The sequence below is a fragment of the Neofelis nebulosa genome, chromosome 2, assembly GCF_028018385.1.
Source record: "Neofelis nebulosa isolate mNeoNeb1 chromosome 2, mNeoNeb1.pri, whole genome shotgun sequence".
Classification (NCBI taxonomy): domain Eukaryota; kingdom Metazoa; phylum Chordata; class Mammalia; order Carnivora; family Felidae; genus Neofelis; species Neofelis nebulosa.
In genome coordinates, this window is record NC_080783.1 from 63892049 (window position 1) to 63917105 (window position 25057).

Genomic DNA, 25057 nt, shown 5'->3' on the forward strand with positions numbered 1-25057 from the left:
CGACTGAGCCACCCAGGCGCCCCTTGGAAGTTACAGGATTTTAATTGAACTGATTCTTTTTTTTTTTTTTAATGTTTCTTTATTTTTTTTTTTTTTTTTTTATTATTTTTTTAAAATTTTTTTTTTTTTTCAACATTTTTTATTTATTTTTGGGACAGAGAGAGACAGAGCATGAACAGGGGAGGGGCAGAGAGAGAGGGAGACACAGAATCGGAAACAGGCTCCAGGCTCCGAGCCATCGGCCCAGAGCCTGACGCGGGGCTCGAACTCACGGACCGCGAGATCGTGACCTGGCTGAAGTCGGACGCTTAACCGACTGCGCCACCCAGGCGCCCCAATGTTTCTTTATTTTTGAGAGAGAGCCAGAGCATGAGTGGGGGAGGGGCAGAGAGAAAGGGAGCTACAGAATCTGAAGCAGGCTCCAGGCTCTGAGCTGTCAACACAGAGCCCTATGCGGGCTCAAACACAGATGGTGTATGTGTCAATGTTCACAGTGGCCTTGAATAGGCTGTTTAGCCTCCATAGCTCCCTCTAAAATAGGCAGGCTTGTCCTGGAATCTCCCTCTCTCCACTTTCATACTTGTTTCTTCCATTCAGTACTCTTGTCCTGCTCTTTTCCTTCTCCTACTTGCAGTCCTACTTTGTGTTTTTCTGCTCCTTGTAGCTGATACCAGTCACATGATGCTTCCTCACCCTTCCTTCTCCTGACCTGTCAAAGCTTACAAAAGTGAGTTCCAACCCTTCAGAGTCTTCTTCTCAGCAAAATAACATATCCAATCCTCTCATGAAAAGTATTCTACTTACCATTTAAAAAAAAAAATGCTGTTAATTTTTTAAAGTTTATTTATTTATTTTGAGGGAACAGGGCAGAGAGAGAGAGAGAGAGAGAGAGAGAGAGAGAGAGAATCCCAAGCAGGCCACACTGTCAGCGCGGAGCCTGATGTGGGGCTTGAACTCACGAACTGTGAAATCATGACCTGAGCTGAAATTAAGAGTTGGACACTTAACTAACTGAGCCACCCACGTGCCCTAGTATTCTACTTATCTCAACATTTTGTTTTTTTTTTTTTTAAATTTTTTTTTTTTTCAACGTTTTTTATTTATTTTTGGGACAGAGAGAGACAGAGCATGAACGGGGGAGGGGCAGAGAGAGAGGGAGACACAGAATTGGAAACAGGCTCCAGGCTCCGAGCCATCGGCCCAGAGCCCGACGCGGGGCTCGAACTCACGGACCGCGAGATCGTGACCTGGCTGAAGTCGGACGCTTAACCGACTGCGCCACCCAGGCGCCCCACTTATCTCAACATTTTGGTAAGGGGCAAATACTTAACATTCTGGAGTTCAAGGGGTAGTGGCTAGAGGCATGGAGCAGGTGATAGATATCATTTTGAATGGGAAAGTCTTTCAATTTCCTTTACATCCTATGAAGCAGGCAAAACCTCAATATTGGGCAGGTGCCATCCTGGCCTTTCTATATGACCCATCATCACTGCCCTTCTTTCCAAAGAAGGCTTGAAAAGGGACCCTGGGACATCCCGAGTGGTGGTTGGATTCCCTCATTTATCAAAGGAGGCATGATCTAAATGAGTCCAGGTTGGATCAGGTAAAGAATGAGACCAAAAAGGAGATGTGTCCTTGAAAGCAGCCAATCTCATAGCCTGGGGGCAGGCATTTGTTGTCAGCTGACTCACACTGCCTTGGGATTAGCCAGCTCTACTTTCTGTTTCAACAATAAAAAGTCTTGCAAAACTGCTGGCATGTGAGACAGAGGTATCCAGAAGGTCTTGGCATCTCTTCCAGCAGCATAATGGGTCTTGGGGAAGAGACTCGTGAGAGCGTGGTCCATGCACTCCACCACCAGGGAGAGGTCCATGTTCACAAAAGAATTAGTGTCTTTCAGTTTGTCTAGACCTGTAAAAAGAGACAAAAACACCCTTACTCTTTGGAAGAAGGGGAGAAGGGGTGTGGGAGGCTAGGGTGTAAAGGGGGGGATGCGTATGTGGGTATTTATTTTGAATTTGCTGTTATAATTGAGACCCTTTGTGGTGGGTTTCTATCTGTTCTTTAGGAAAGGATACAACCGTACTTTCGTTAGACCCCTGGCTCTCAAACTTGAGTGGGCAGCAGAATCTCCTAGAGGGCTTGTTAAAACCCAATTGCTGGGTTGGTTCTGACTCACCACCTGTGAGATTCATATATAGCCTTTAATACTACAGTGTTAAAGTGGGACCCAGTAGGTAGGTGTGAGGTGGGACTCAGTAATTTCCATTTCTATCAAGTTTCCAGGTGATGCTGATGGTGCTGGTCCAGGGAACAAACTTTGAGAAGCACTACTTTAAAGCAATGAAGGACAGATGCTTTATAGTCTATGAGGCCCCTGAGCCCAGGAAGTTGTGGGTTTGAGTCCAAATTTGTTTTAAGGGAATACTATATAGGAAATGTGGGTGTGCATGTGTGTGCATACGTACACTCACATACCACGTACTTCTATAATTCAGTGAATAAAGAGGGAATCATCCCCAAAAGTCTTGACTCAGAATGCTAAACACAGGCTGGTTATCAGACAGATGAAATGTCTGCCTAATGAATTATGATAGCTTTAAAGAGGCAGGTATTTTATCAGAGATTGGTAATGGCTCAAAGCATTCCTCCTGTGCTCTTAAAACATACCTGAGTTGTGTCTTCTTAAGAGAAAAGTCTATGATTTTTAAATCTTCCCTTCTACTTCAGGCCTTAGTGGCTGCAAGTTATTCAAAAAACCTAACTGAGATTACCTAATAAGTCTTAGTGTCTATTTTAAACTCTTACAACTATTGCCTTGGAAATGAAGAAAGGTGAGCTTAAATTTGTGGTCTGCTTTGGAACTGTGAGTCTGGCTGATGTCCAAGTCCTGATTTGGAAAATTCTAATAAGAACAATCAGTAAAAGAGAGGATACCTCAGCCAGGGGCCAAGTAAAAAATAATTTTCAGATGGCAGTTCATGATATATTCATAGGCATTTAGAAATATCAATGTCAATATCAAATAGAAAAAGCTCTTTTAAATGAGGGATTTTTTTTTCTGAACTACTTAGAATCTTCAGAGTTGGTAATGAGTGAGAAGCTGAGTTTTTAATGGCAGAGGTTCTCAGCATATAGTGACATGATGGCACTGGGAGGTTTGTCAAACCAGACGTTCTCGTTGATATGTATGTATGCATCTGTGTGTGTGCACAAGTGTGTGTGTGTTGGGTGGGGTTGGGTGGTTGAGGAAGTCTGTCATTCTAAAAGCCTCCCCATGTGGATCTGACTCAGCTCTTGGCTCCACCTCCAAAACTTCCAGCCTTGAACCTTGCCACAGTTGGCTGACTTACCAAATCCATCAACAAAGAGGCAGGACCAGAGTTTTAAGGTTAGAGTGACACAAAGTTAGGCGGGGCCCTGTTCGGCTCAAAGCAGGAGCTCAGTAAGTGTTTGAGGAATGTCGACTAAGCTTGTAATAAGACCAGGAAGTTTGAGGTGGAGGCAGAGCCCTGTTACAGGAAGTTCCACCAGCTCCTTAAAGCCTCGTTTACATTATAGTGCAGGGCCCAAGGATAAATGGTGAAGTCAGGCTGTCTGGATTCAGATCTAGCTCTTCTACTTACTAATTGTGCAACATAGGGCAAGTTACTTCTCTATGCCTCTGTTTCTATAAAATTAAGGTAATAGCTACCTTACCTATGCCTCATAGGGTTTATTTGGGCATTTTAAATGAAAGAGTCCATGTAAAGCACTTAGAATGGTGACAAGTACATAGCAAATGTTCACTATATGTTAGTCATCATAATCTAGTCTATTATTATTTCTCCATCCCTGACTCAATCTGATTTATGTTACTTCTCCTGCTCTCTCCACCCCCACCCCCACCCCCACCCCCCCAACCCATGCATTCTTGCTCTGGAAAGCTTCCACCCAAATAATTCCTTCCTGTCCTTTAGGCCTTACTCTAACCTGACCTGTCTCAAAGGCCACTTAACTAGCAATGCATTCATCCAGTTCTGAATTTCTTGGGTAAGTAGAGACTGCACCATCTAGCACCCACTCTGGGCTTTTGGGCTCTGTCTAAGAAGTATAGCATCAATTTTCTTACACATTGTAGAGTCACTGTTTTAGTTTCACGTGGTTACTTTTTCTTGTCAACTTGACTGTATACTAGGTAAGGGTCAGAGTCTGACTCTTTATATTTTGTAACCTCCATGAATCCTTGAACAATGTTTAGTGAGTGGTTGTTGTTTACCAAAAAGAGGAGGTTTACGTAGAGTTGAAGATGGGGGGCTCCAGCCTGGACACGACCAGGAGGAGCTGTATAGCCTTCGGTAGGACATAGCACCTTTCTAAGCCTCTGCTGACTACTCCTATGGTTCTTTTGAGGAGTAAATTATAAAATTTATAAGGTGTTTAGTATAGAACTTGGCACTTGGTAACTGCCCAGTAAATGTTTGTAAACCCTTGAAGTGAGAGATGGCACTGGAATTAATACGAATCTCTGATCCATATCTAGGATTCCCTATTGGTATATTATTATGAACACCTTATTTTTTTTTTTTCATTTAATTTTGAGTCTCCTTCATGTTGTCTATGATAATGAACCCCAGAGGAACCCTGGTCCACCAGAGACTTACTTTTTTCAATGTAACCTTCTCCGTATTGTTGTTTTATATCTGGAGACAGATGTTTCCAAATGGCAAGTTTTTTTTCGGTGGCCTTTACTGGATCTGATAATCCTGTTTTGAACAATCCTGGTTCAATACATGAAACGTGTACACCAAAAGCTTTCATGTCCCGTCTGTGAAAAGAATACACTGATGATGTTTAATCCAGCTTGGTTTGGAGAATGTTTGCTATTTGGATGACTATTTTCTTATGAATTTTTTTCATGGAATCACAGAATTGGATAGGTTGGAAAGGAGTAGCTTGTTCTATGCTTGCAGCTTGCAGGTGAGGAAGCTGAAGTTCAGGGTGGCGAAGGGAGGGCGGTTTAGTGGCAGAATGGGAAAGGCATCTGGGTAGGCCCATCCCCAGTTTAGTGCTCCATGTGAAGCCAGATTCTCTCATTAAATTGACAAGCATTCAGGATAAGGACAGGCTTCTTCTCAGTACGCAAAGCACCTTCTGGAGAAATGGACTGATGATTGGCCTGGGTGGATAAGTTTACCTCCATTCTAGGAATGTAAAGAGATTGTGGAACAAGTGAGGCTAGGCTGAGGGACACAGTGTGACAATCCTTTTTGTGGCTAATCTGTTCCCTCTGCTGCTTAGTGAGCTCTTTCATTGTGTGACCTCAGAAAACCAAAGGTCTGCTCATTTACTGGGCAATAAGGTTTTAGGGGAATCATGGAACCCCTCCCCCCTACCCTGGGCCTTTTAAAGCAAAATAAAGTATTGCAAACCATTATATGAGTAATTACCTCCTAAATTTAATTTATATTTCCACCAAGGATATATAAGGAAGTAATTATTCATTTTATACAAGTCTTTATCCTAAGATTTTTAAAGAACTCTACCAATGAACTTAAAATGTGATTTATCTTAGGTTCTGCTTTCTAGCAACATGCCTAGTGGTTAGTTTGCAGTGTACTTAACTAAAAATACAAATTATCTTGATCTTGAAAGATTTTGAAAATATGTTGCTTGCATTAAAATTTCAAGGGTTATTTTCCAACTTAATTGTACTTCACACACCTATCTTCTGATCTCCTTTGGGTTTTGGAAAGTATTTGGGAAGATTTGTCTCCCCACCCACTCATGAAATAGCATATAATCTGGGGACAACAGGCTTTAAGTCACCCAACTAAGCTTACCAGGTAAGTAAAACCAGCATGAAACCAGTATTTTTGCTTGGCAAATATAGCTTTAAAGAGACCCAGGCTTCTCCCAGTTGGACCACTGTCCCTAAACCGTCCTACATATAGAAATTCTGGAGTTGCCACTTGACTGTGGCCTTCATGCACAGTACCTTTTCCAATACCAGTTCCATGATTTAGAAAAATACCCACTCTTTATTGGGTAATTTCAGGCATGTAGAGCTGTATTGCAATCACACAAACACTTCACTTGAAAAAAAAATTTTTTAAGTGGTTATTGGTCCCCAAGAGGATAGGAAGAAACCCTGTTGCTTTTTGTCTTTCTCTTTCCACCCATCATGTGGCCCTATACCCAGAACACACATGGGAAGTAGATGGCAGAATAGGGTGACATCTGGTTGGAGGGAAGTCCCAGGAAACAAGAAGGAACGGGAAAGATCACAGAGAGGAGCTGAGGAAAGTGACCCCGTAACATTGTTTATGCACTGCACTTGAGCATGTATGGATCTGACTTAGAGAAGCAAACTCTGGGACAACCATCTTCTGTATCCTAGACTGGCTACTGTGTGGTACATCTATGGGACATCTCTGGTAGCAAACAGGAAAAAGTACAGAATGATGGTTAGCAGTTGTGACCTGAATACAACCTCATCAATTGTCTGCTAAAACAAAAATATCAACCTTCTCTATAGGACTTAAATAAGACCCATAGTCTCATATAATTCCAAATATTCAGCATAAAAAGAACTGGAAACATTCCAAAAGAACTGGAACATTCCAAATGTTCAGCATAAAAAGAACTGGAAAATCTCAACTCACATGGGAAAAGACAATGGCAGATGCTAATGCCAAAAGGACACAGATGTTGGAATTATCAAAGTCTTTAAAGCAGCTATTATAAAAATGTTTCAAGTACAAAAGAAAATGCTCTTGAAGTCAATGGAAAGTTACAGCACTTCTCCCCAAAAGGAAAAGGCAAAGAACCAAATGAAAATTTTACACTTGAAAGATATAATAACCAAAATAAAGTATTTATTGGTTGGATTCAATAGCAGAATGGTGATGGAGGAACGTCAGTGGATTTGAAGGTAGATCATTAGAAATTATCCAATTTGAACAGCAGAAAGAAAAATGATTGAGAAAGTGGACAGAACCTTAGGGATCTGTGTGATAAAACCAAAGGTCTACCATTTGTGTTATAGTCTCAGAAGGATAAGAGAAAGAATGGATTACAGGAAAAAATGTTTGAAGAAACAATAGCTGAAACCTCACCAAATTTGGCAAAGATATAAATCTACAGATTCAGGAAGCCCTGTGAATGTCAAATGTTATAAACCCAGAGAAATCCATGCCTGGGTGCACTTTGTTTGCTAAATAAGTCCTTTGTTTTAGGCTCTGGGGTTCTCTGGTAGGCACACAGGAAAATGATGTGGTCAGTGCTTTCTTGGGGGAGCAAAATCTCCACCTCTGATTAGTAAATTCCTGCTCTGAGTTTTATTTGGAAATGGAAGCACCAGAGGAAAACTGTATTTCTTGTCCTCAGGGTGGGGTTGGGGAGGTTATCATCTCTTTAGCTGTAGTGTCTGAAATGTATGGGAATATGGGTCAGGAGCTTGCAGAGAGAGAGAGAGAGAGAGAGAGAGAGAGAGAGAGAGAGAAAGCTATGTAGCTGAGTCATTATTTTGTGATAATTACATTTACTTTACCAGATAATTTTCTACTGAGGGTTTATTTATTTATTTATTTATTTATTTTAATGTTTATTTATCTTTTAGAGAGACAGAGCGCGAGTGGGGGAGGGGCAGAGAGAGATGGAGACAGAATCTGAAGCAGGCTCCAGGCTCTGAGCTGTCACCACAGGGCCCAACGTGGGGCTAACCTACAGCTGTGAGATCATGACCTGAGGGAAGTCAGACGCTTAACTGACTGAGCCACCCAGGAGCTCCTCTACTGATGGTTTAAACAGAATGGTGTTGTTGTGTCTGCAACTGATAGTTACACTAACGGAGAGGTCTGCCTTGATTTAGCCTCCCTCTATGATTCCTTAACTATTTAACAAACTGGCTTGTTGAATACGAATTCACCATCGCTATCAGCATCATGCATTAATGCAAAAAGTAAAAAGAGGCTTGTCTAGACTTAGGTCCAAATCTCAGTTCTACCACTTACCAGCTGGGTGACCTTGGGCAAGTTACTTAATCTGTTTCAGGGGTATTATCTATTAGGAACTATTATTGGGAATAATTTAAAGCACTAAATAGAGTGCCTAGTGCATAATAACCACTCAATAAACATTACCAACTAATATTTCTTAGTATGTCAATGTTTACTTTACCTTAAGCTGTCATTGAAGCCTTCTAATGCATATTTGGATACAGTATAACCCCCTCCACCAAGTGCAAGCCGACCTCCAATGCTGGAGACATTGATAACCCTTCCTTGAGCTTTTTTGACCAAGGGAAGCAAATTTAATGTCACATCGATGAGTCCAAACAAGTTCACTTCAATAGGTTCCCTGTAGTCTTCCACTGTCAGCCAGTCGGTGGGAGCCAACACTCCGAGAACACCAGCATTGTTGATCAGACCCCAGAGACCTAGAACAGAGAGGAAAGAAAGGAGTTGTGATAGAAGATGGCACTGATATGGGCATCCTTGATGGAAATACAGCCCCTGCTTTACACATTTGTGCCATTTCCTCCTGCTAGCCATGTTCCTGCTTTGAAATACGTTACAGTTTTGGGAAGTAACTACTCTCAGAGAAGGTGGGAAGCTAAATTGAAATAGTTGAAGCTCTGTTACAATTTCACAGTAACTCTATTTCTGGTTCTGAATGTAAAATACTGATACTGTCTGAATGAGCCTTTTACTTTTTCATCTCAGATGTAGAGTAAAATGGTCTATTTTCCCCACTTGCTAGATGGCAAAGTGAGAGATTATTTATAAACTGCTTTTTACAGACAAAGAGCAGTATCAATCTACTTCACATCTATTTTTGGTAAAAAATCTAGTCATCGAAAGTTTTATTTTATGATGGAAAACATTTAATATTGTTAAATTTGTTTGGAAATCAAGTATTAAAAATGGTCTGGAGGGGCGCCTGGGTGGTTCAGTAGGTTAAGCGTCTGACTTCAGCTCAGGTCATGATCTCACGGTTGGTGAGTTAGAGCCCCTCATTGGGCTCTGTGCCGACAGCTCCCAGCCTGGAACCTGCTTCAGATTCTGTCTCCGTCTCTCTCTGCCCCTCCCCTGCTGGTTCTTTCTCTCTCTCAAATATAAATAAACATTAAAACATTTTTTTAAAAAAATGATCTGGGAACATTATCAAACCATTGCTTTTCAGGTTCAGAGTCTCAACTACACAATGAAGATGTGATAGAGAAAAATCACATACATTTGGTTTCGTTTTTTCCATTTTGGATCCTAATATCTTCATTAATGAGAATATTTCAAGCTTCATTCAAGCCAATAAAAGTCCTCTAGTTTGGAATGCTGTCATCTTGGCAGAATGAGGTCTGATGGCTTACTACTCTATCACGATGATCTAAGACAGCTTTATCAGAGTCTCAGGCTATTTTCTACCTTTTCCCATGGAAAATGTGTGAGTTGTGGAATGATTTTAGAGTGAGAAGTAGGTCCCAGGTATCCAGATGGCAATTTGGGGATTGCTCTCATGATCTCCTGTAGCTTTTAGCTCCAAGTGCCTTTGCTGTATATGTAGCTAAACTAGAACTTCACGAGAGAAGAGCAGGAAAACTCAATACCTCCAATTCACTTCTAAATTTGCCCACCGAGACTTATGACTGAGAATAATGGGGACTGTGTCTTTCATGCAAACAGAGAGCTTGCAACTTGGAACTACTGAGGGCTCTATCCTAAGATTTTCCCAATATTCTCCAGTACCGTAACTGGTCTTTAGGAGACATTTTCTTGAAAGGCCATTTAAGATCCAAACACATTTAACTTAGCTGTAGCTACTTTACAACACCCCCTCCATTTTTCCCACCCCTGTATCACTCACCTTTTTCCCCAACTTGGTTTTTCACCCACTGGGCAGTCCTCTTGACATTCTCTGGGTCTGTTACATCTAGAAGCACGGTGTGAAGCCTTTCTGAGGTTTCTGCCTTTAAAGCTGTTGATTTTGATTCAGTCAGACAAGCAGCAATTACATGAAATCCTTTTTTATCAAAAGTTCTGGCTGCCAAATTTCCAAAACCCGTGTCACACCCAGTAATGAAAATGTACTTATCAGTGATGTCTGCAATCTTTAGTTGTCTTTTATAATTCCATACAAAACCACAAAAGATTAGGAGGGCTAATACCCAAAAGAACATGTTCTTTCCAGTATATGATAGGAACTCTCCTTTCTTGTACAATAAAAGAAGATGGTGACCTGAATGTTCAAAATTAGAAAGAAAATTCAAATTAGAACCATCAAAGGATTATAACCCAATTTTTACGAACTTCAGATACTTTAATGCATTTGAGTAGATAGTTTTTAAAAAACAATAACTGTTATTTAGTTGGAAACATGGCTATTTAAGTGCTAAACCATAGCTCTAAGTAATGTGAAAACCAACCAAGCTACAGTCAGAGAAAGTAAACAGGAGAGAGAGAGAGAGAGAGACAGAGAGAGAGAGAGATTGAGAGATGCCATGGCAAAGCTGACACAGGTCATTGGGTTTGATGTGACAGTAATCTCATGTGTGAATTCATCTATCTGAAACATAGACTGTCATGGTAAAATCTTATCTCTTGCAACTTCATGAAATTCAATCTATTAGAAAATGTTCAATTTCAATTGCTTGATTAGATTCTTAATTATTCTTAGACTGTCAGGAAAAGGAGAGTATTTTGGTATTGCCATTATGAAAATGTTCCTAAGTTGGTTTCCAGTTTGTTATTTTCAGTAGCTTATTGTCATCCTTCAACCCAACTCTAAAAACCATCACAACACCATGCAGAGAGTATGCAGTGGGCAGCCGCCAAGGAGTTCATGGAGAGAGGGTGAGATGAGTGGGAAGAGACTGAGGGATGATGGCCGAAGGCACAGTGTCCCAAACAGAATCAAGAAGTCTCAGATTCTGTTCTCTCTGGCTTTCAGTGAGGAAAAAGATTCGCACGTACATAGGACAAAGGAGAGCAAATTCTTTCCTGAAAACCATGAAGCTTTGACTGTAAGCAGTGCAGAATGACTTGGACAATTAGTTTGACAGGGCTAGATGGCCTAGGGCCTAAAATCAAAAAGGTGGAGGGCTTCCTTTCCCCTTTACTCAGAAGACTGCACCTGCATTTTGCCTCAGCATGTATTACCTTTTTTTACTTTTTTTAAATTAAAAAAATTATGTCATGTACACTTACTACATCAATTTAGAAATATCACACTTCTTTTTGGATTAAAAATACATGTTAAAAAAAGAATATTATATTAATTTTATAATCTTGACCATTTAAATGCATATGCTGTCTTAAAAGTTACAGTAATTATTGGGGCACCTGGGTGGCTCAGTCAGTTAGGCATCCGACTCTTGATTTCAGCTCAGGTCATGATCTCATGGTTTGGGCTCTGTGCTGACAGTGAGGAGCCTGCTTGGGATTCTCTCTCTTCCTCTCTCTGCCCCTCCCCTGCTTGCAAGTACTCTCTCTTTCAAAATAAATAAATAAACATTACAAAAGGTTATTATGCAGTGTTTGGCTGCAAAATTACAGTTGTGAATGAATCAAGCAATTGTATGATTGAAAACAAGGGTGATATTAATTTGGAAGTGTACTATCAAAAGTATCACAGGGAGGGATTTCAGACTATTTGGAGATATAAAATTCCCCAATATATACATATTCCCCATAATATAGATATAAAATATGTATTATGATGTTTGTTATTTACAAAGACAGCCAATACTGTCAATTTTACTGTGGGTACCGGTGGCCAGGGAAGGGCAAGCTATCCCATAGGACAAAGTGAACAAGAACTGGAGGGCATTTACCTGTTTGCCTAGGTCTGAGCATCACGATGGCTCAGGCCTCCTAGCTCAGCCATAGACAACACAAAGGAGGAAGATTGTTAGGTCCCACCACATGTAAGAGCAGCCCTGGGCCTGTATTGGCTCTCTCTGCCTTTGGAAGCAAGAGGGGCAGCAGAAAATATCATCTTGGGAAAAACCCTATTTCCTTCGCTTTTGACTCAGAAAGTTTCCTTTCTTTGCCCCATGTTCACACATATCTCTGCCCTTGATCCAGAGCCACCCTTAGAATCAAGAGGGGCCTTATGTGCTAAATAGAAGATAAGACTTGAGTTGAAGTTCAGACCTTACGGGTGCTTCTGGAATCATGACTGTTTATGGACACTGTGTTCAAAGTACTTGCAAGGCCAAGCAATTTTATAAACTTTGACCTTTCTCTCTCTCTCTCTTTTTAATGTTTACGTATTTATTTTGAGAGAGAGAGAGAGAGAGAGAGAGAGAGAGAGAGAGAGAGATTGAGAGAGAGAATGAGAATGAGTGAGCAGGGGAGGGGGCAGAGAGAAAATGGAGAGAGAATCCCATGCAGGCTCTGTGCTGACAGCATAGAGCCCAAACCATGAGATCGTGACCTGAGCCAAAATCAATAGTTGGATGTTCAACCAACTGAGCTGCCAGGTACCCCTGGACTTTCTTTTTCTTTCTTTCTTTCTTTCTTTCTTTCTTTCTTTCTTTCTTTCTTTCTTTCTTTCTTTCTTTCTTTCTTTCTTTCTTTTACAATTATTTCCTGGTTTTTCATTTGAACCATTTAAAAAAATTGTTCATTTTTTTTTCCTGCTTGTAAAAGTAACTTTTGCTCACGGTAAAAAGAATTTGGCAAATACAGAAAAAATTAAAGAAGGAAATAATGATTATCACATTTGGCTCTTAGTGTTTTGGTAAGTCTTCTTGTATATATATTTTCCTGTATATGTAAATGTTTCTCTCCCTAATAAGGAATAGAAATATACAGAATTATACACACACACTCATGTGCACACATACACACAATTTTTGTCTGCTGCTTTATAAGGAACAGATTATTTCAGATAAAAAATAACGCAATCTAATATATCTTCTTCACTTCTCAAGGAAATTCTGGGCTCTGCCTTCATCTTTTTCCCAGAAAAAGATATATAAGTAAAGAAAGAAAAGGCAAGAGAACTATCAATTGATAAAAATAAGTCAGAGGTAAACATTAAAATATGGTAGGTTTGAGCAAACTAGTTGATTCTTTGGATACAGCTGTACCTATTTCTAAAGCAGTCAAGTTTGTAGACTATCGTGGCTTAATAATTTGGCATAGTTTCACAAATCTTTCCTGCATAGGAGTTATTGATTTGTGGCAAATCAATGTCCATGTAGTAGAATTTTCCCTTCTCAAACATATAAATACATTAAAAATGTATAATTTTGAGGTGAAGTGTTGGTGTAACTGCCTTTTACAAAATTTCATGTTTAGATATTTTAAGGAAATTTTGTATTTATAAATTCAATTAGTATAGTGTTTTGTTCAGGTCTGGCCTCAATTAATTGAATAATTGGATAACTAAATGTTGAATATGTTTTCTGAATGGATTCTGTAGCCTTAACTGCAATCCAAACCCCATGGAATTATTTGAAGAAGGCAATGCTCATGGAGTTTAATGTGTACTAGATCAGAGAGTAGAAACTTTCTATGTTGTCAAGTTTTGCTGGGGGCAAGCATAAGGGGAGTAATCGTAAAAGAATGGTTTACATTTGTGAAGCATTCTACGCTATACTTTTACATATAGATCTCATCTGGTTCTCTCAACAGCTTTTTTGAGTTAAAGAGGGCACATTGTTTGCCTCATTTTATAGAAGAATCAATATGCTAACTAATAAATGTAAAAGGAATGATGGAATTAGAAAGTCATCATTTAGCAACTGACATCATAACAATTATATCAGAGAAGTTTGATCAATGGATGCTAAAACTAGTAGGTGAAATTCTGATAAGAAACCATTATAGAATCTCAAAAAATCTCCCCATAAGATAGGCACTAGTTAAAAAGAGAGTAATAATAATTTCACAGAAGAGAAATCTGACAGATACCACCTTACCCAAGTGATAAAAATTAACACTGCTAGTCATGGGACAAACCAACATTAGGTGCCTCCTGGGATGGTGCACTGGAAAGGACACAGCAACACTTTTGTACATAAATGGATCCTAATCCTGCATGGAGCTACCTCTTCCATAGACAATATATGAGATATACTCTTTAAAAATGTCAAAGTCATGAAGGAAAAGAAAGATTGAAGATTGCTCCCGATAAACGGAGACTGAAGAGATATGACAACCCAATGCAACATGTGATACTGGACCAGAAAACTATTTTTTTCTTTTGCCAGAAAGGATGTTATTTGGTCAACTCATGAAATTTGAGTGAGATTTGTTGATCTGACAAATAATATTGCATTCTCAATAAATATTAATTTTTCAATTTTTATAATTTACTAAGATTATATAGAAAGTTCCTGCTTTTTAGGAAATATACACTGAAGTATTTAAAGATTAAGTAGCACCATGTCTCAACTCAGTTAAGACCATGTCTTTAACTCTGTTAAGAAAATAATAAGAATATTCATATAAATAAGTAAACATATAAAGGAAGCAAGGTGAGTTTCCATTGATAGATGAATGGCTAAAGAAGATGTGGTTGCCCAACCACAAACAGGTGGTTGCCAGGGCAGAGGTGGGGGGTGGTGGGGGTGGTTGTGGGGGGATGAGTGAAATAGGTGAAGGGGATTAACAGGTATAAACTTCAGTTATAAAAGAAATAAATCCCAAGAATAAAAAGCAGAGTATAGGAAATATAGTCAATAATAATGTAATAACTTGTATGGTGATAGGTGGCATGCATTTTGTAATGTATGTGAATGTCTAGTCACTATATTGTACACCTGAAGCTAATATAATATTGTATACCAACTATACTTCAATTAACAACAAAACCCCCACATACATATGGTTATAAAGAGAGAATGAAAATGCAAATGTGGTAAAATGTTAATATTTGGGGATTCTGGGTTGTATTATTTTTTCAACTTTTCCACAAATTTGAAATTATTTCAAAATAAAAAAGTAAAAAATTGGCAAGGGAAAATAAAACATTTTTTTTTTTTTCCCTGAGAAAAGGCTTCACTAGACCCAAAGGGTTTCATGCACAAAATAGGTAAGAACTCCAGCACTTCAGAATCTAGTGACCTTGGACTTCTATTCTTTGGTAAGTTCACCTTCACAACTAGTGGAGAAAAACAAAAACTCAAACCAAAGCAGTAAGATTCCTTCCTCCTTCCTCATCCTCTCCATTTCTCCCTTACTTCCTCGTTCCCTAGCCAAACACATTTTTCCTTGGTGACAAGCCACAGAGAAGAGCTTTTTAGTTGTTAAGGATGGGCTCACACTTATGTTCAAAAATTTTTTGAATATTTATTTTTGAGAGAGAGAGAGAGAGCATAGTTGGGGAGAGGCAGAGAGAGAGGGAGACACAGAGTCTGAAGCAGTCTCCAGGCTCTGAGCCGTCAGCACAGAGTCCGACGCGGGGCCCTAACTCATGAACCATGAGATCATGACCTGAGCCGAAGTCAGACGCTTAACGGACTGAGCCACTAAGACGCCCCAAAGATGGGTTCACATTTTAAAATGTGTTGTCTTTATTAGGTACCTCTCTAGGCTGAGAGTCATTTCAGATGCTGGTGTCCCAGCCTGCAGCCGGAAACCAGGGGACTACCAACTCTGACCTAGAGTTTTATAAAGCCTGTCCTTACCCCAAATATTATTGTCTAAAAAATACTGGTTCTTCTTCAATTCTTAAGGTTCACATTCCTCTAGGTCATCGGACCAGTCAACCATAAACCAATACATACACACCTCTGACCTCTAATAGTATTTTAGCCAAGATTCCATGTGTTGTCATGTTCCTGAGCAGCAGCCCTTGGTCAGAGTCATTGGGAACATGACCTGTATACAGAAGCTGATTGATGGCTGGTTGGTTCATTGACCACCAAGAAGTAAATGAATAACTGTGATTACTATGGCTGCCTCAACAATACACCGCCAGCCTGGTCACCTTCACATGGCTCCTTGGTCCCTAAAATTCAGAGACTTGGGGCACTGACCTTAGTGGCTTGGCTGTTTGTTTATCTGCTTTGTCTTCCATCTCACAACAAAGTGCTTACCAGGGGTACACATCGCTTGGTTCAAGGCAAGGAGCACCTCATCTGTAACAGTCCTCTTAGGATGCAGTGGCTGTGAGCCTGTGGACTCATCAAAGGTGAGAGCAGAGTAAAGGAGAGCAGGTCTGCAGCCCTCACACTGCAGTGTGTGGACAGCCGCATGCTCTGAACCAGTCCTGGAGATATTTCTTAAGCCCAAATAAACACTAGCCACTTTGCTAGGAAAAATAAATGTGGGAAGCAAGGACTGAGGCCACACACACACACACACATGGCAGTAGGGCAGGGGTTAGGAACCCAGGTCTCAAAATCAGACAGGTAGAGGTCTAGTCCCAGCTCCTCTATCATCAGAGGTCTTTGGGCACATTATTTATATTTTCTTAGCCTCCATTTTCCTATTTGCGAAATGGAAATAATAACTTTTCCATTGGAGAGTACCTCGTAAAAAAAAGTGACTAAATATCTGCTACATAGGCAGAAGCTTATCGCTGTGGCAGGATCAGTCATGCTCACTTGGGAAGGCCTGGGGTACTTTTCCTATTTTGGGTCAAATAATTATTTGTTGTGGAGTCTGTCCTGTGCATTGCAGGATGTTTAGCAGCACCCCTGGCCTCGATCCTCTACATGCTAGTAGCACCCCCACCCCAGTTGTGACAACGAAAAATGTTTGCCAGTTGTCCCCTGGGGGACAAAACTGCTTCCATTTGAGAAACACTGGTCTAGCGGTTCCTTGCCTTGTGGGTCCAGAACTTCACAACATCAGAACTATTTTTCTGGAAGCTCAGTCATTAGTTCTCTGGTGGTGCCACATTGATGAGAGTTTATTTATTTTTAATGGCCTTACCAGAAAAGTTTTATTACTTATAAAATATAACTCACATCTTGCTAATATTAGTATTAGTTTCTACGATTTAGAAAAAGTGCCTTTTTGTCATCATGAGGTTGGAGGCAGTGAAAAAGCCAAAGTTAGAAATTACCAAGTTAGCACTCCCAACATTTGTGAGGCCTCAATTCTGGCTAAGACTTTTGGGTTTGGGCCACTACAGGTTCCTCTGTGGAAGCCCTTCTGGTGGGATGTCAATTGATTCTGCAGAATTCAGAATATGGTACTAGAAAAACCATGGTACTTGGATTCCCAGTTCACCGGGTCAGGTAGGAACGGTAATAACTGCTATGGTTTATTGAGTGCTTGCTGTATTCTAGGCCCTCTGGTAGAATCTATGAGTATTTATCTTATTTATTTATTTAATTATTTTTGAGAGAGAGATACAGAGAGAGAGAGAGAGAGACAGAGCATGAGCAGGGGCGGCGCAGAGATGCGGGGCTCGAACTCATGGACCATGAGATCCTGACCTGAGCTGAAGTCAGCCTTTCAACCAACTGAGCCACCCAGGCGCCCCTATCTTACTTAAACCTTACAGTAACATTATCTCCATTTTATAGAAAAAGAAACAAATTCAGAAATGCAGGTTAATTGGCTCAAGATACAATCATAGTGCTGTTTGGGGACCCCGGCCACTTTGATTTGGCTATTCATGCTTTAATCCTTTGCTGCACTGCCACCTGGATTCCCACTGAACTCTGGGAGTCTGGGCTATGTGTACAATTCTCTACAACCACCAGTACTCGTGTGATACTGGGTATTAGGTAAATTAGTGCTGTAGAAGGAAAGAAGGAAGAAAAGAAAAGAAGGAAAAAGTTTCAACTCTAAGCCCAGGGTTCTGGTGATAGTTGGGTTAAGTCTTTGAGCCCTCTGAACCATCAGGCGAAAGGCTAATAATAGCAATATAATGTTCACACTTCCAATTTAGGAAACTTTAAGAACTTTTGAAGAGTGTTCAAGTAATATTTATCTCATTTAATTGTCAAAATATTTCTGTGAGCTAGGTACAGTAGGTATCGTACATGAAGTTATCAGCCAGAGAGTGGCGAGAGCTAAAATTCTGATCTCTGAACCCCTAGACTGTGTGGAAGGAGAAGGAATAACTGCAAAGAAATTAGCACATTATCGGTTAGTAGGAGGAATGGAAATACTTTATCAAAATTCTTGACCACAAAGATTCAAAAGGAACCAAGAAAGGAGAACTAATTGTGTCTTTCATTTGCCATGCAAAATGCTTTGCTGCTTTGGGAAAATATTGCAACTCGATTGCTGTCCTTGCTCACTTCTGCTTTTTTTTTTTTTTTTTTAACTTTCTATAACTGGGTTTATTTCCCTAGTAAAAAGTCCAAAATAAGATGCTTTGATTTCACTTCTCTTACTGATCTTCCTCTGCCCTTTAAAATTAAATGACACAATTAAAAATAAACAAAAGAACTGAGAATAATGTCTCAATGTCATTCTGAGCAATGCTTTTCATAAGAAATATATAATTCTTTTAAAATACATCCTCCAACCAGATTTCATTTCATTTCTACATAACTCCATGGAGGGCTTTGTTTTAGAAAGCAATATTGAAACTTGTCAATCACACTGATTGATAGGAATTTGTAGGGTTTGAATTTACTTGCAATTTGTTGCAATCATGGCCTAAATTGAATCAACAACTAAGTTGTTCATTAAAAAACATCAAATAGAGCGCATTTAGAAGTAGCTTTCTAATATTTTCTTTTTGAAGTTCTCTTGCACAGCTTTCGTAACATCGATGGCATTCTGGACATATATGTCCTTAGTACATTTAAATATCGTTAACCTAGCTAAGTATACCAAATTCCTTTTTAGTTTGATCTTTTCATTGAAGTAAGAAATTCTGTTTGTTTGTTTTTGTAACCCAAGTGACCTTTCACAGATTTCGGCTGCACTTTTAAGAAAAATAAGTGTTTAGATCTAATGACACAAACTAAATCATATGACTAATAAATTATGTTTCTGTGAAAAAAAATGTTCAAGTTGGGCACCCAGAAATGTAAGGAGAAAATTTTAAGTGAAGCCAAGGGATCCTATATGAAGTATGCTTCCATTAAGTAACAAATGCTTCTTTGAGGGTCTGATTAAAATAATAATTGATGATGATGATGACAAAAATGATCATGATGATATAACTGAGGGGGTATTTGTCATCATGGAAACATTAAGTTCTCTCATTCAATGGAATGAAGAAGCTCCTTTGACAGTGACATTCCCCTTGAGTCCTGCTTCCTCCAGGAGGGAAGTACCCTGGGTGTACTTTGTGTGGTGGGACCGGTGAGACACGGAGGAGGGCGTGCTTCCTTTGCAGACTCATTCACTCAGTCTCCTAGAAGAGGTCTGGCAGCCACTCTTAATGTAGGGAAGGCCTGACGCATGTGCATTTGGCGTTTTTAGTTCTAAGGATAAAAGTATCTCTGAGTTGCTTCTGCCTTTTCTCAAAACTTTTTCATTATCATATATCATAACACCTACAATTATTAATTAATTAATTATCCCCGATACCCCTAGTTGATGGCTTTGCCAATATGCTTCCTGACAGTACTGGCAGGGTAAGAATTATTGGTAAAGCCATGGCTGCTTTACTTAAGAGATTGTATATTGTATATGATTTAGTTTATCATCACAAGGCTTCAAAAAAAGCTTAGAATATGGAGAGAATGTTAGGTATGTATACAGAAAATGTGTTCAAAACTGCAGTGTGTTTCTTTTCCTACACAGTCATCTTTGAGCGGAAGTAAAGGTGTGAGTTTTGAAAGTCTGTACCTTAAGAAAGTGACACTGTTATAAGGGTTTTAAGACAAATTCCCCCTTTCCTCATCTGAAATGTATGAGATAATGATTTTTTTTCCTTGTATTTAAACATTGGGATTTGTTCTAAAATTGGGCACACTTTTCAAGTCTCAAAAACATGAAGATGATACAACATTTAAATTTCATTTCATGCAGCACCTAGCCAAGGATATTCTTAGAGCATCTAACATACGCTAAAGGATACTAAGATAAATAAAGCATGGGGCGCCTGGGTGGCTCATTCGGTGAAGCATCCAACTTCGGCCCAGGTCATGATCTCACAGTTTGTGGATTCGAGCCCCACGTCCGGCTCTGTGCTGACAGCTCAGAGCCTGGAGCCTGTTTCAGATTCTGTGTCTCCCTCTCTCTCTGCCCCTCCCCCGTTCATGCTCTGTCTCTCTCTGTCTCAAAATAAATAAATGTTAAAAAAATTAAAAAAAAAAATTTTTTTTGGGGCGCCTGGGTGGCGCAGTCAGTTAAGCGTCCGACTTCAGCCAGGTCACGATCTCGCGGTCCGTGAGTTCGAGCCCCGCGTCAGGCTCTGGGCTGATGGCTCAGAGCCTGGAGCCTGTTTCCGATTCTGTGTCTCCCTCTCTCTCTGCCCCTCCCCCGTTCATGCTCTGTCTCTCTCTGTCCCAAAAATAAAAAAAAATAAAAAAAAATAAAAAATAAAATAAATTTTTTTTTTTTAACATTTATTTATTTTGAGACAGAGAGAGAGAGCATGAACAGGGGAGTTTTTTTTTAACGTTTATTTATTTTTGAGACAGAGAGAGACAGAGCATGAACAGGGGAGGGGCAGAGAGAGAGGGAGACACAGAATCGGAAGCAGGCTCCAGGCTCTGAGCCGTCAGCACAGAGCCTGACGCGGGGCTCGAACTCACGGACCGCGAGATCGTGACCTGAGCCGAAGTCGGATGCTCAACCGACTGAGCCACCCAGGCGCCCCTGATTTTTAATCTAAATGCATGTTTTATTTAAACTTTTTCCTCAGCTGCTAAAAATTAACCCATTGAGAGAGTGTGCCACACCACCATTTTATTCATAAAGCCTTTAACAAAGGCTGCCAAGATTAAGTGGCAGTGAAGCCACTAAATTGACTTTCTCCCTTACCTGTTGCATGTTGGGAGTCAAAGTGAATACAGACTCAGACTGGGGGAAAAGCCCAACGTCTTCCAGGTAAAATGCCAGGCACAGGATCATGAAATGGAGAGTAAATATCTGAAGCGAGTTTACTGCTCTCATCTTAGTTTCCAGGAATCAAATATGCACTGTGAGGAGTTCCCTGCTTCCTTCTGCCCTAGAAGGTGTTTTTCTCACCCACTTTAGTGTGCATGTGTGCATTCGCCTCAGGTGACATCTGATAATATTGGCAAGGCCGGTTGATAAACAGAACAGAACTATAGGTAGCAAATCTGCTGCTCTAGTAAGAAACTCAGCTAAGATTCCTACTCTTTTTTGGAGCCCCTCCCTCATTCAGTTTCCAGCTAATTATAAGTTTTACAGATGGTGTCAAATAGGCACAGAAAGAATAACTAGATATAAATTGGATTGTAACTCTAGAGTGCCAAAGAACATTCAAACAGAGACCTGGGAGAGCTTAAGGCAAGGATCTGGGTGACATTGGGATCACTTTTATGGTAAGATGGACTCAGTGTCCATCACAACCTTCTAACATTGTTGTTGTTATTATAGCATGAAAAATAACTCGATTAATTTTGTAAGAGTGAGGAAAATCAAAGGCAGTTTGAAGACTGACATGAGAAACCAAGAGATAAAGGACAGAATTCAGTCATCGGTTACCTTACTGAGAATGAACTGGGGCGCAGAAGCTGTTGTGGACCGGCTGGGCTAAGTGCCGTCTGCCCACTGTGCTGGGCAAGGAAGGGTTGAGCCACCTGACCACACTGATCCCCTGGAGGTGTTGATGCCTGGGCTTCCGTCAAGTTCTGAGTTCATATATGTGTGAGAAGTCCTCTGGTTCCCACCTTACTCTGAGTCACTCTTATATGACACTGATGACTAACTCTCTCTTCAGTGGATGAAGAAAGCCAAGAAGCTAGGGGTCATGTGTTTCCAAAGGAATTGGTAGTAGCTTCAGTAAATTAAATTTAGCAACTTTCAGAAGAGACTTAAAAATGATTAATAACATTCCTTTAACTCTGAGTGCAATCTCTTGACTAAATTCAGCGGTTGAAATAATGTAATGTGGAAATATTTTGTAAACTGTCTGGTGCATTGTTTTAATCATTTAATTTTGAATTATGATTACTGTTCATAATCTCTAGGGTTTTTTTTTTCTTCCTGTTAACCTGCTTTTGCTAACTTAGTACTCCTTCTTTCCTAAGAGAGTAGGTAAGGGACACCAATCTGATGATTCTTTTTATCATTTTTTTTTTAACACCGATGAGCAAGGAGATCAAAATAATTTAGTGAAATGAGGTTCTATACTTATTTATGAGTCTTAAGGTATGTCGAGGAGATCTTACCTAAATGATTTCTGGGACTAAATCACTGAGAACAGGAAAGGATGCCCCTTCCCTTCCCAGAGTTGTTCTATTTCAGAGTTTATCACAATTGACCTGCCGTATCCAGGGACTGCAATGGAAAATATTGAGGCTCCAGAGGAAGAGGAGGAAGAGACAACGCTATTATGCACCCGCCCCATCCCCTAGGCTACCACCTCCCCCCTTAGGCACACAGCCAGGTACAAACTCCACTGATTGTTTACTTTCAGTTTCCCTACATATCATTTTATTGCTTTATGTCTCAGACTGCCCAGACTTCTGTCTTCCCTCTTTGAAAATGCAGTTTATTTTGGTTTAGCTGGGATAAGTGAATGAATGAACATATCTGTCTAGGTAGAGCTTGAACACTGCTATCACACTATAAATTAAATGGGGATCGTTTGTCTCCAAAAGAATAAGAAGCCAAGACTGAAATTTATACAGGTAAAGATGTAGGGTGCCACAAATATGCCAAATATACTTCTTCCCCTTTAACATTCTGCAAGTCAAAGTAAGGCTTACATAGAAAACCCCTTAGAGAAATAATACATTGACTTAGATCTACATGAAGAAAAGTATAAATGATTAATATCAGATCCTTTCTGTGAGCAAGTTATTGTCATTGAGATGGAGAGAGCTATAAGCACCTGGGTGGTCATGTAGGATTGAAGGGAAAAGGAGAAAGAAAAGGCTATGACATTAGTATGTTTTCCCCCTTGTCAAATGGTCCCATATAGGGGTTTAAGCAATGGAACTATTTGTCAGCAGTAACCGTATCTGGACTGTAACTACATCTACATTCAAATTCACATCTTAAAAGCTAAATTTCCTTTCATTCTATTCCTTAACAAGGCAACCTATGAGATGTTACTTTGTTCAGCACTCTCTCTAAGTTAGTTAGACTTCTGGTTATCGAAGGTGATGTAAAAGATACAGAGCAAATTGCAATTCTATTTTTTCCCTAGTTCCTTTATAAAGCAAAAGATTGCACTGTGGATTTCACTTAAATGTATTCAATGTTGATAATTGGGCTGCACTTTTATAGGTACTGCCAGTGTCAAAACACTAAATATATGACTCTCCTTTTTCTTCTAAATCTCTATGTCTCCCATATTTCCCCCAATTTCTGTCAAAGGGTGCCTTCTCCACCTTTCCAGACACCAAAACACAAGGAGAATGTCCAGATTCAAGACAGTCTCTGGTGACATATATCGGGTTTTCTACAACTAACTGCACTGTGCTGGGGTCCAAGCCAGACATAATCCTAAATGAGTCAGATGAATAAAACCACTTACCCCAGCACTGTAGGCTGTGGTGGGTCCAGCTCCTGATTATGGTTGATGTCACTCTGGTAAGGGGGTGGGGGGCAAGGCTGTTTATGCTGAGTGTATCTTCCCCTTCCTGGTATAGTATAATCCACTCTCTCAGGTCACTCCCAGTGGACTGTGACTTTCTGAATAACTATGAGTTGGTATTACGTCTTTGTATTTTTAAAAGTGTACTTTGTAATTTTTACTTCCTCCTTTTGTCAACAGACAGTGCTCTTATTTCCAGTATAAAGATTCCCCTTTTTGCACCAACAATGCGTTTGACATTCGAGCTGCTTAATTGCAAATGCTGCCCATAAATGCGTTGCTAGGCTTGGTCAAAACTAGGAGCTTTGTTGCTCATTAGGCATTTCCTGACTCTCCCCATTGTAAGATGAAGCTGGGCTAATCTTTTGTTTCCCTCCACTGTAAAATCCTTACAAATACTAATAGTTAAGGACTGAATTGTGAGAACATTTAGTAGATTCTTTGAAGAAAGATCTTATTTGCAGAACACACAACCGTTTAGCTTACTCAAACAAGAGGTCTTGGTTTAAAAGATGGGGGTGAGGAGTATTATATTAGGGAGCATTGCCCTGGAAAGAGCAAGAGAGATGAATGAAGGCTTAATAAGAAAAATGTGACTCTCACAGAGGAAGGAGGTGGGTCCTCCTTTTGGTGTGACTGTCACATGTAGACCATTAAAAAAACCATTAAAAAGACCATGACTTAGGAATGATCATCTTGCCAAGTTTCTTGGTTTCTTCTAATTCAAGACAACTCCCCCGCCCCCACCCCCCCACCGCCCAGAATCTTAGTCAAGATGGCTAATGACTCAAATGAAATTAAGAGCAGATGGTAGATACATTACATTGTGCAATATGTAACACAGTAGGAAAGAACTCACTGGGATCCATGAAATGGAGAGAAGTTAGAGGTTAACTCTTAGCAGTTAGAGATAACTGTCTTCAGACCCTGTTTGGGGGTATTTTATATTGTCTGTTCAGTGCCATGCCTGCATTAGGTTCATGAGATACAAAGATGAATAGGGCCTTTTCTATTGAGGAACCACTTGCCATTAGCTCACTGAATGCTGATTAGGAGATCCCATAGAGGTTTTCCTCTCCTTGAATGGCCCCTGCTCCTTGCTGGCTTCCAACATGTGACTCTTACTTGTGACTTTTTTTTTCCACTCCTTGAGACTGTTTTAGATTGCCAAGGAAAGGATGATCTCACCCTTTGCTGTGGATGTGTGAAATGCTACAGCCTTTTTTGAAAGCTATCTGGAAACATCAATTAAAATAAAATATACATGATATTTTTTGACCCAGCAATCTCACTCTCGGGAATCCATCCTACAAAAACAAAAGCCAGCATATACGTATATGTGAACAAGATGTGGCAAAAAAAAAAAATCCAGGAATAAAGTATTTGCCACCTGAAGTAGGATGGCTGAGTAAATTGTGGTGGATATGCACATGGAGTATTATTTTGGAGCAATTAAATAGAACAAATTAGA

General features: G+C 40.0%; 1 protein-coding gene across 3 annotated transcripts; it reads right to left on the reverse strand.

Annotated features, from left to right (window-relative positions):
• Nucleotides 1-1295: 1295 nt before the first annotated feature.
• Nucleotides 1296-23677, reverse strand: DHRS9 (dehydrogenase/reductase 9). Of its 3 annotated transcripts, none has more exons than XM_058714908.1 (5): nt 23527-23677; nt 9844-10215; nt 8161-8419; nt 4644-4807; nt 1296-1911 (listed from the first exon to the last, which is right to left on the reverse strand). In XM_058714908.1, exons 2-5 carry the CDS (start codon nt 10154-10156, stop codon nt 1688-1690), a joined length of 960 nt encoding a protein of 319 aa, XP_058570891.1. In that variant the 5' UTR covers nt 10157-10215; nt 23527-23677; the 3' UTR covers nt 1296-1687. The 3 variants fall into 3 exon arrangements, with proteins under 3 accessions (XP_058570891.1, XP_058570884.1, XP_058570879.1); XM_058714901.1 differs by lacking the exon at nt 23527-23677 and adding an exon at nt 21533-21692; XM_058714896.1 differs by lacking the exon at nt 23527-23677 and adding an exon at nt 21528-21691.
• Nucleotides 23678-25057: the final 1380 nt, after the last annotated feature.